The following is an 11,679-nucleotide window of genomic DNA, read 5'->3' as shown; positions in this document are numbered from 1 at the left end:
AGGGCAGAGGGAGGGAGAGCCCTGGGCGGGGGACGGAAAGATGTGGCAGGCACATCTGGAATAATCTAAAAGGAGGTACGGGGGTGGGGCGGAGCCCTGGAAGCTGGTGGGCAGTGGGTGAGGGGTGAAGCACTTGGTGGGTACAGGCTAATACACGCACGTGCGCACACACACACCCGGGCAGGGCAGCTGCTTCATGACAAGTGCTTTATGAAGAGCCTGAAGAGCCCAGGGAATGAAATGAAACACCCACCCCCAGCACTCAGCAAGAGAGGGGCTGCAGGGAGAGAGCCCACACTGGAAATTCAGTAAGCCTGCAGGTCCCGGAGGCAGGTGGCCTGGGGGATAGACAGGGAGCTAGACCCCTGCTCCCTGGCAGACACACAGATGCCAGGGCCACACATGTTTGTTGGGGGAATGAATAAATGAACAGGGGACCCCAGAGCAAAAGACAAACCTGTCAAGGTGAGAGAAATGGACAGAGAGCGACAGAGACTCAGGGGGTGGGGGTGCTAAATATACTATGGGGCTTTGATGCTCTCATATGGAAGTCAGGGGCAGACCTCAGGGGGCAGGGCGGGACCCATAAGATCCAGAGAGGGTAGAAGGTGCAGAGGACATAGAGCATGCCAGCAACAGCTTTTGCCCAGGGTCAGCACAGAGAGGGCACTCAGTACATCTACAGCCCACAATACCTTTAGGGGCCCATGAAAAATGTTTTAATTTCTTTCAAAATCAGGAGAAAAAATGAACTTTAACACAAAGAAAATGTTTTCATATATAATGTTAACATATTCCTCTTTATATAAATGTTGTAAAATACCATTTTTTTTTTTGGTATCTTTATGGAGGAAAGGGCCCACGAAGGCAAAACTGACCAGGGCCCATGAGTCATCATGGAGCCCTGGTTGAGTGCCCAGCCTGGGATGGGGTAACATGAGGCAAAGGCTAGGACAGACCCTACAGAAGGGAGTGCTGGAGCCAAGGGAACCCAGGGAAGGGGCAATCAGGAAGGAAGGAAAGACATGTCAGGCAATCGTGAGGAAGATGAGGCTTCCTCCACCAGAGACAGGCTTCTTCTGAGTAGGGCCAGAAGTGGGAAGAGAAAATGAAAGACCAGGGCAGAGGGAGGCTGAGTGATGGCTGACTGGGGCCCAGGATCAGGGAGGGACCAGACAGGAGTGGAGTTGAATCTGGAGTGGAGGGGGGCCAGGATGGGGAGCAAGCAGAAAGTGACCCTTGAAACCAAGTCCTAGGAGCCCTGGAAAGAGGAAAGGGGGCAGGGGGAGGTTCATTCATACACACACACACACACACACACAGAGAACGACAAGAAAGGGAAGAAGAGAAAGACATTTAATAAATCTGCAGGGAGATGGAGGTGGGAGGTAGAGAAAGAGACCCACTGGCACAGAGACCCAGCCGCAGACACAAGGACACACACACACACACGGGGACAGGACAATCAGAGAAAAAGATAGGCATTTAATGACACCTCAGCAAGGGGGAGGCAGGGCAACAAAGGCAGACACACAGACGGACAGACAGATGGGCAGAAGGCAGAGTCCTGGGTCCCACTGGACATACTCTGAGGGAAGCACAGGTCTGGCAGTGGGTGGGAAGAGCCCCAGTGAGAGAGGGCTGGGGAGAGTGGGATGGACAGATGGACAGAGCTTCATCTCCCCTCCAGATCCCTCACCACCACACCACCCTCCACCTCCATCGCTCCATCTCTGTGTTTCTCTCCCTGCAGGTCTCTCTCTGCCTTCCTCTCTGCAAACCACAGCTTTCTGAAGACCCAGAGAGAAAAATGGGAAAAGAAGACAGAGATGGGAGAAAAAGACGAGGGACCTTGTGTGTGTCTCTGTATGTGTGTGTGTCCAACACAAGGTCTGGTTGGACTTTTAGGAGGGAGGGGATGAAAGGAGCAGATGAGCAAAAGGACCAACAGCAGATTGGGGGGCGGGGCACAGCCTGGAAGGATCAGGAACACACAAGCCTCATAACACACCACATATTGCACACATCACACACACACTGCACACACTGGAAGTGCCATTCGTGGGAAGGAGGTCAATGAAAACATGGAGAAAAAGAGGCAGCGCGTAGAGGGTGTGTGGAGCTGAGACAGATACACAGGGGAGTGCCTTTACTCCCAAGGCCGCCTAGCAGGACTGGGCCTAGGGTCCATCTTTAATGTAAGTTTTACATATGAATGTCTGAAAGAATCAAGAATCAAGTCCAAGAGCCCAGGTGACAGCCAGTAACAATAGGCCAAAGGATGAAGAGACAGAGAGAGAGACAAGGAGACACTGAAGCCAGTGGGTAGAGGACAAGCAACAGTCCCAGATGGACACACACCCAGAACCATGTTCCACCCTCTCTAGGTGGTGGGAAGGGGTACATAGCACAAATTACCGTGTTGTTGTTGTTTTTCTGCCACATGGCAAGCAGGATCTCAGGTCCCTGACCAGGGATGGAACCCATGCCCCCTGCAGTTGAAGAGCAGAGTCTTAACACTGGATCACCAGGGAAGTCCCAATTACCATCTTTTATTGTATGTGCTTTTCTGTATCTTTCCTACCCTGCTGTAAGGAATGTTTTGTGTTTGTTTTTTTTTTGCAAACATCTTATTTTTCTCAAAAAGAAAAAAAAAATGCATGCGGAACGAGAAAAACCACTGAAACCTGGACGGGAAGGAGGAAGAGTGAGGAGGTCCCAGGGTCTCCGATCCCCTGGCGAGAGCTGGACACTGAGGAGGGCGGCAGAGGAGGAGCCGGCAGCAGGGCGGGGAGACGGCGGCCAGCGGAGTGGGCGTCACGAGCCTTTTCAGTGTCTCTCTCGAAGGGTAGAGAAAAAGCAAATTGAACAGAAGCCTAGAGTGAAAGTCAAAACCAGAGAAGGAACCAGCGATAGGTGGGAGAGACAGGCTGAGCCTCTGCCTCCCTTCCCTGAGCAGATGGCACCTCTGTGGGCCACATTTGGGTGCCTCAGCCAGAATTTCCCCAACCCTGTTTTCATTCTCTTGAGAGAGTTGTGTGAACCACTATGACAACCTCTGCAAGTTCCAGGGGCGTTAAAGAGAGCTTCCAGAGGTGACTTGTGGCCTCTGAGACATGTTTTGAAGGATGAATAGGAGTTTGCCAGGTGGCAGAGAGGCAAGAAAGGGCATTCTCAGTGGTGGAAACAGCCTGGACAGAGGCACCGGGTGGCGGGAGGGCTTGGGGAAGAAGCAGAGGCTTTGAGAGATTGGTTAAAAAAAAAAAATCTGAGACAGAAACACACACAGAGAGACTAGAAGAATAGAGATGGCCGTGAGGCACAGAGAAAAAGAGAAACTAGCAGCAGGGAGAGACAGACACATACAGACACACAGACAGACAATCAGGAGCGCACGGGGACACACAGAAAAACACCAAGAGAGCATGGTGGTGTGGGGGGAGGGGGAGGGGTTAAGGAAGGAAAAGAAGCACAGAAAACTGTCAAGACAGCCAGAGAGAGAGCTGGAGAGACGAAGATAAAGAAACACAGGCCACTGAATCGCATGGAGAGAATAGGGGCTGGGGCTTCTCCAGGGTTCAACCTTCCGCCCCGCGCCGCGCTGCGCAGGCGCATTCCCGACCCTCATCCCGCTGAGGATGCCGAGGACAGGCGCTTTGTCCCCGCCAGGGGCTGGGGCGCATCCCAGGCTGATCGCATGTGTCCCTGCACCCCGCCCCGCCAACCGTGTGTGTGGGCCCTGGCCAAGCGGCTGGCATTCTGTGCACATCCTGAGCCCACAAGCATCCATGTGAACACACACGATGCACAGTGCAGACAAGAGAAGCCCCGTCATTCAATTCGGGGTCCTGGCCCCAGTAGCCCACAGATTGAGGCAGAACCTCCTGAAGTGGTATCCACGCAGTACTCACAAATCACATCCTCACAGCTGGAAAAAAGCAGGTTCACACATTTGCGCACACAACCCCAGGAGCCCAGACTCACAGGCCACCTGGACAAATGTCCACACACCACCACAGGCGTTCATGAGCACACAGGCCCACAGGTGTACCCACGTGAGCACAAAGACACTCCCAGGAGCGCACACTCACTCCCATGCTCCTACCTCTGCTTCCAAGACACATGCACACCCATGGAATCTCCAGATGTCCATTCAGATCTGGACATTGTGGTGTTTGGCTTGTGAACATAACAGCAAACAGAGAAACATCCCGATTTTGAAATCTGTTTTTAATTAAACAGATTAAACAGTGTCATTAGGCCAGAGGTAACTCACATGGATACGTGTGTGATCTGATAAAAAATACATTTCTTCCTATAGACTGTTGCAAATGAATTTCCCGGGGCCGTGTGCCCTGGTGGAGGGGACAAGGGAACAAAGGAGGAGTCTTTGGAGTTTTCTCCAGAATACCCAGGGCTTTTGCTGACCCAGTCTCACCACCCCCACCCTCCCAGGCACTCCTGGGAAACACACAGCACACACACAGCCACAGCTCCCCCTGGGGACATCCACAACTCCACAAGGGCATGACAGCCCCATAGGGCCCCGAGTGTCAACTGCCACCATCCACCCAGGGCATGCTACTGCTACTGCTAAGTCACTTCAGTCGTGTCTGACCCTGTGTGACCCCATAGACAGCAGCCAACCGGGCTCCCCCGTCCCTGGGATTCATCTGAGTCCTCAACTGCTCACACTTGGAGAGTCCTGGGCTTCACCCAGACACAAGCAAGGTTGCTGCCAGGCATGGTCACTCCCCAAACACAGGAACAGATGTTCACACACAGCCACACTCCAGAGGTCTCCAATCTGATTATGTCCCTCCCTGACCTGAAGCCGTCCAGCCACCGGTGCTGCCTGCACAAAGGCTCCTCTGACACAGCCTGTCCTCCCATCCCACCCCGTCACGCTCCAGCACACAAGAGATACTCAAGAAACCACTGGCCAAACTCTGAGGTCTGTTTGTGTTTAATCAGACAATATGCAAAGTATTTACAACCAATTCCAAATTCCCCCCTCCCCCACCCCAGGCCTGGGCCATGGAATGCGGGACCCCCTGGCCCTGCCCAGAGCCGGGGGTCCCCTAGGCCTCTGCATAGTCATCTGAAATCTACAAAACACTGTTCGCTTTAAAAAAAAAAAAAAAAAAAGGACAGTATTAGGATACCTTATACAAAGGGCGCTGGGCAGTTGGAAGGGGATTTGAGAGCACGCTGGAGTGAACCCAGATTTTGACTGGGACAGACAGGAGAAGACTTGGGTAATACACATGTATGAAAGGAAAAATTGAAATTTCATAGGCAGGCACCACTTGGCCTCCTTCCCCACTGGCAGGGCCTGGCTGGCTCAAGAACCCCTGGCAGCAGGAACGTTATTGCTATGATGAGGGGCAGGGGGTGAAATGTACATGGCTGGGGGACAGAGTAGGGGACATTTTTACATGTTAAATATGGACACACATGGAGGAGGAACACACACGTGTACACACACACATACACACACACAGGGGCCCTTGGCAGAATGCCTACAAAACTGTCAGCTGCCCCATTTAAGAAGGGCAGGATGAGGCCCAGGGAGAAGCCACCACATAGCCCAAGGGCCAAAACACGGTCTCTTGATGCCACGGGCTGGACTCACCACGTGATGCCAGGCCATAAGGTCTGGACAGGAGTGGAGTAGTTGCAGAGGCCATGGCCACATATGGAGGCAGACACTGAAGCCCAGAGAAGCAGCAGGGGCTGCCTGAGGTCACACAGCCAGTCCTGGTATGTGGCAATAGACAATCTGTCCTCTCTCACCCCAGCCTACGCACTCCCTCCCCTACTCGTGAGTTAAGGGTGCCAACTTGGAGAGGAGAGCAGGGGCCAGGCATTGAAACAACACAGGACAAACTGGGGGAAGGAGGACCTGGGGTTCCGTCCTGAGGCCAGGGTCTCACAAACACTTGGATCTTCCTTCTACTTCTGCTTGATTGCCTCCAGAGCCTGTGAGCTCCTTTTCATGATTGGCTAGTGCCAAAGATAAAAAACCACCCACATTCTGATTAAAACCTGCTTCCCTATCCTTATACCCTTCATTTCTAGCTCAGCCCCACATCCACCTCCACTTTCTCCCCCCACAATAGCCCCACTGAGGGAGCAGTGGCAACAGGACTCTGTCTGCTATCTCTGAGCCATTCTCAGGCCCCTTGTCCCCTGGGCTACCCCAGTCTGTCCACAATGCCTCCAAGGACAATTGCGATGGTTCCTGAGGAAGACAGAGGGAGCACCGGGTTCCAGTTCCACCTCAGCCCTGAAGTGCTCTGCTGCCTCGGGCAAGTCACATCCTCTCTCTGGACTCAGTGTCCCCATAGGTAATACGAGGACAAGGAATTGATGATCTCTGAGGATTCCTCAAGCCTAAGAAGGGCAGGGTTTGAGGAGGGTGTCCAGCCCCACCCACGATCATCAAGTCAGGCTAGGCCTCACCAGCCTGGGAGCCACCAGCAGAGAGGGCTGGACCCAGGAGCCTTCCGCAAACAGGCGATTCAGAAACGGACGGATGGGCCAGGGCGGCAGGCAGGCCGGGGGCCAGGGGCCCATCACTCCTCTTTGGAAAGGCTCTTTGGCCAGCTCTGCAGACAGACCTGGGGTGGCGTGGAACTGGCAAGGAGCCAGTGCACGGGGTGGGCTGAGACTAACAAAAGGGCACCCTCAGCCCCAGCCTTTCTTCCCAGGGTCTCCCGCTGAGACATCCAGAGCTCCAAGAGAGGACGCAGGGAGGGGGCGTGTTTGTGGGCGGAGCCAGGACAGCAGCCTTAGGCCCCGCCGCCATGGCGCCCCCAAGCCCCGCCCCACCACGGAAGAGGGCGGGGCCTCGTCACTGGCAATTCCACGGAACGCGGGCAGGCAGAGGCAGGCAAGACCCCTCATCAGGGGCCACCCCGCCCAGGATCCAAGCCGAGAAGGCAGTCTGGCCCGGTAGCCCCGCCCTATAGGTTCTCTCCGGGCTGGTACTGGGGCTCGGTGGACGTGAAATAGTCCTCCAGGAAGGCCTGCAGGTACTCGAAGGTGGGCCGTTCCTCCGGGTCCTTCCGCCAGCACTGGCACATCAGGTCATGCAATGACTCGGGACACTCAGGAGGGCAGGGCATCCGGTAGCCCCGCTCCACCTGGTCCAGCACCTCCCGGTTCACCATCCCTGCGGGCAGAGGGAGGCGTGAGGCGCTAGGGGAGGCAAGTGGAGCAGAGGGACGTTGATGGGGACAACAAAGAGGGGTTCCTGCTTAGGGGCAGGGTGGCTGTGACCATAGGTAAGGCCCTCCCCAAGCCTGGGAGCCCTGAACAATGACAGAGCCTAGGATCAGAGGGTCACCTCCTTGTTATGCAGACGGGGAAACTGAAGCCCAGGAGGGGCTTTTACATGCCCAAGATTTCCTGAGCAGGGGGGTTACCAGGGCAGGGGCAGAAGGACTAAAGATGGGCGGCGGGGAGTTCTCTTACCAGGGTAGGGCACCCGTCCCTTTGTTGTGAGCTCCGTCAGCAGGATCCCAAAGGACCACACGTCTGATTTGATGGTGAACCGGCCATAGAGGGCAGCTTCCGGAGCTGTCCACTTGATGGGGAATTTGGCACCTGTAGGAACAAGAACGGTCGGGGGAGCTCAGGAGAACATCACTACCTCTCTGTCGGGCACCATTCTGGTCCCCACTTGACAGAGGAAGAAACTGAGGCTCAGAGAAGGGGTGTGACTCCCAACGGCCACATAGCATCGGCTGGGAGCCTGCCCACCTTGCCGGGCTGTGTATTCGTTGTCTTCAATGAGTCGAGCCAGCCCGAAGTCAGCCACTTTGCACACGAGGCTCTCTCCAACCAGGATGTTGGCAGCCCGGAGGTCTCGGTGGACATAGTTCATCCGTTCCACATAAGCCATGCCTGAGGCGATCTGCAGGCAGAACCCGGGAGTCTGATTCAAAAGCCACCCTGTGCCCTTCCCAGATCACAGGGCACATCCCCAGGGATGGGGTCATCCCCAGGAGTGGACAACCAACCAAATGCCCTGCCCTTCCCAGTTTTTCAGGCAATGAAACCAGTTTACAGTAAACCCTGTTGGCACAAAAAGTGGAACCAGTGCCTGGCCTAAGGAGGGAGCATAGGGCAAAGGGGAGGCACAAGACAAGATGCAACCAGGGAAGTGGGATGACCATGAAAAAGAGACCCCAGACGCTCCCAGAGACACAGATGAGAACCAGATCCTGCCAGTTGTCCCAAGTCCCCTTTCTGAGCCTCAGTTTTCTCATCTGTCAAATGGAATAATAGCCATCCTACCTCCTCTGATTGTGATAAGGATTAAAAAGTGGCTGTTGAGCACTGCCTGCAACAAGCAAGTACTAATACACGTTTGTTGAGTGTACTGACACTTGACAGAGAAGAAAACTGAGGTCTGAGGTCCCATAGCAAGTCAGTGACTCCCGATGCCCAGGTAAGGGCTCTTTCTTCTGCCCAGAACCACCACTCACAGCATCTGTAAGTGGTCCCAGTAATACATAGGATGAGATCAGTGAGGGTGGGGGCAATCAAGGCAAGTTTCTTGGAGAGGGCACTCAAGAGGCCAGATGTGGCAGAGCCAGGTGGGCGGGAGAGCTCAAGGCCAGATGTAGGAGGTGGGAGGGGCTGACTCACCTGTGCAGCCATGTCCACCAGCTGAGGCAGCCGCAGGTACTTGCCTGTCTCCCCCTTGAGAAAGTCCAGCAAACTCCCTGGGCAGAGAGAAAGCAGCTCTAGCTCCCACTCTGTCCTCCCTGAGCCAGGAAGCAGTGATTCCCAGATCTTGTCCACTGGGGCAAGCCAGTCTTGCTTTAACCATACAGCAGATTTTATGTAAACCTATCTCTGAATAAAGTCTGTGTTTGTCACTCAAAAGGCAAGCAGGATGGGAAACAACCAAACGTTCACCTCTAGGAGAACAGAACTGTTGTACAGCCATACTATAATGGCACAGCCATACTATAATGGAATACTACTAAGCAATCAAAAAGGAAGAAACTACCAATAATACACAAGAAAGAAAACCCGTGGATGTAAAAGATTTCATATATGAAGTTCTAGAAGAAAGAAATCTATGAAGACAGAAAGCACATCAGCGGCTGTATGGGTTTGGGACTGCAGCATACTATCTGCAAAGGAATACAAAGGTGTTTTCTGGGGTGATGGAGATGTTTATCTCAACTATGCTAAGAGATACACAGCATATCCATTCATTAAAACTCACTGAACTGTACATTTTAAATGGGTGTTTTTTTTCCAAAGGTTTTTTTTTAACGTGGACTATTTTTAAAATCTTTATTGAATTTATTACAATACTGCTTCTGTTTTATGTTTTGGTTTTTTGGCCATGAGGCATGTGGGATTTTAGCTCCCTGACAAGGGATCGAACCTACATGTTCTGCATTGGAAGGCAAAGTCTTACCCACTGAACCACCAGGGTGTATTTTATCATATGAAAGTTATACCTCCAAAAGTGGAATTTTGAAAAATAATTATTTTCAAAACTAAGTAAAAGTCAAGCCAGGAACTTGACCCAGGTGTGGCTCAGCTTGGAGGATTCAGGGAATTTTCCTTCCAGCCCTAGAAATGGCAAACAGCTTTACAAAAGCAGCAGACAGGGGGACACTGATGCATTGTGGGACATCACTAAAAACAAAATGAACCGAGAAAGGCAACCTGCAGTTTAATGTTCCATGGATGTGGGAAGTTGATTCTTTTCATGCATTTCACCTTTAAAGGCATGCACTCTAACTCACAGACCCAGAAAACGAACTTATGGTTGCTGGGGGAGAGGGACAGTTAGGGACTTTGGGAAGGACATGTACACACTGCTATATTTTAGATGGATAACCGACAAAGACCTATTGGATAGAACAGGGTACTCTGCTCAATGTTATGTGCCAGCCTGGAACCAGGTGGATGGGAGAGCTCAAGGGAGGGAGGCCCGGGGCAGAAGGGATACATGCATACGTATGGCTGAATCTCTTTGCCTTTCACCTGAAACTGTCACAACATTGCTCATCCCCAACACAAAATGTTTTTGATGTTATAAATAAATAAATAAAATTTTTAAAAAATAAAGGCACACACTCATTCTAGATGTGGTGGGAAGTGAAGCGCGTCCCACCTGCCCTGTTGCAAGGACCCCCACCAGGGCCCTCCCGGCTTCCCTCACCCTTGCTCATGTACTCCGTGACAATGTAGATGGGCTCTTCAGACACCACGGCGTACAGCTGCACGAGTTTTTCATGCCTCAGTTTCTTCATAACCTGGGCCTCCTGCAGGAAGGCCTCCGGAGACATCGTACCAGGCTTCAGGGTTTTGATGGCCACCCTGGTGGTGCCGTTCCAGGTACCTGTGTGGACAGGTGTGCAGGTTGCCTCAGGGGAGGACCCCCATTCCCATCTCACAGGGATGCAGGATCTGCCTGTCTGGGTACCAATGTCAGCTCTGACCTCCCAGGCCAGGTGACAAGCCCAGCCTCTTTCTGAGCCTCAGTGTCACCATCAGCAAAATGGGCAGAACACTCCTCACAGGGCACGCTCAAGAAACGGTAGCTGTTCTTAGGACTCTTATGATTAGAAATGTCCCCAAAAGCAGCACGTTCGTCAATTCAACTGCCCTCCTCGGGGTGGTCATGTTCCTTCTGGGTGACACACCGAAAGGTGGCCTAGGTGTTCACAGCTGGTGCGTGTGCACTGGTGGGGGATGGGGGTGAGACAGAGCTGGCCTCAGAACAAGGCCCCAGAACAAGAAGCTGTCTCAAGCCACACTCGCCAAAAATTAATTAAAGCCTTACACCGAGTACAAAGACTCAGAGGTCAGACTGGCAGGAGTTTGGCTCCCACCTCTGCCCACTGTCAGCAGTGAGACCACAGGTGAGTCAGTGCCCCTCTAAACCTCGATTTTCTCATCTGGAAAATGGGGATGCTATAATCCATCTATGGGGCTGCCAGGCTGCTAAGCCCACTGTGAGCACACAGTTAACAGCTGCAGCTGTCATTTTATTATCTGGTTGTTCAAACTGTGATGCCTCAGGGAAAGCTATGTTTTAAACCAGTGTGTTTAATCCCTGTTTGGTCCCAGCCAGGCCTGAGGATCCTTTGATGAGTGGCCTTGGCCCATGCCTCACTATCTCTGGGCCTCCATCTGTGGGTTGGGGCTCAGGCCCATGTCTGCAGTCCTCCAGCACAGGCCCTCTGGAGATATGTACCAGGCTCTTCATAAGTCTGTCTGGATCATCCAGGGAGGAGCGAGAGCCTCCTCCACTGATTTCACCGCACAGCTAAACCAGGAATGAGTTTTGCAGCCACCAGAATGGCGGATGCTATCTCCGTTTTGCTCGGGTTCTCTTTTTTTAAGATTTATTTATGCATTTGACCACTAGATCTTAGTTTTGGCACACGGGATCTTTGATATTTGTTGAAGCATGTGAACTCTTAGTTGTGGCTTGGGGGATCTAGTTACCTGACTAAGGATTGAACCTGGGCCCATGCATTGGGAGCATGGAATCTCAGCCACTGGACTGCCAGGGAAGTCCCATCAGTTCCTCTCTTTGTGCCTGTGCTTTGCATCTCCATCCCCTCTCCCCAGCTCAAAGCCAGCAGCTCCTCTTTCCTGACCCGGCCTGACCTCCAGCCTGTAGGCCCCTGTCCC

General features: G+C 52.9%; 1 protein-coding gene across 7 annotated transcripts in view; it reads right to left on the bottom strand.

Annotated features, from left to right (window-relative positions):
- Window positions 1–4,950: 4,950 nt before the first annotated feature.
- The window catches only part of SRC (SRC proto-oncogene, non-receptor tyrosine kinase), a 55,074-nt gene continuing 48,345 nt past the window's right edge, over window positions 4,951–11,679 (bottom strand). For all 7 annotated transcript variants that reach the window (XM_061437539.1, XM_061437540.1, XM_061437541.1 and 4 more), the window contains 5 exons: window positions 10,199–10,378; window positions 8,659–8,735; window positions 7,768–7,921; window positions 7,480–7,611; window positions 4,951–7,177 (listed from right to left, as the gene is read on the bottom strand). In XM_061437539.1, coding sequence (XP_061293523.1) covers window positions 6,969–7,177; window positions 7,480–7,611; window positions 7,768–7,921; window positions 8,659–8,735; window positions 10,199–10,378 — 752 coding nt within the window. In that variant the 3' untranslated portion in view covers window positions 4,951–6,968. The remainder of the gene's footprint in view (window positions 7,178–7,479; window positions 7,612–7,767; window positions 7,922–8,658; window positions 8,736–10,198; window positions 10,379–11,679) is intronic.

Source organism: Bos javanicus, chromosome 13 (assembly GCF_032452875.1).
Source record: "Bos javanicus breed banteng chromosome 13, ARS-OSU_banteng_1.0, whole genome shotgun sequence".
Taxonomy (NCBI): domain Eukaryota; kingdom Metazoa; phylum Chordata; class Mammalia; order Artiodactyla; family Bovidae; genus Bos; species Bos javanicus.
Note: the sequence above shows the minus strand (reverse complement) of the source record. Positions and strands in the feature narration are given on the sequence as shown.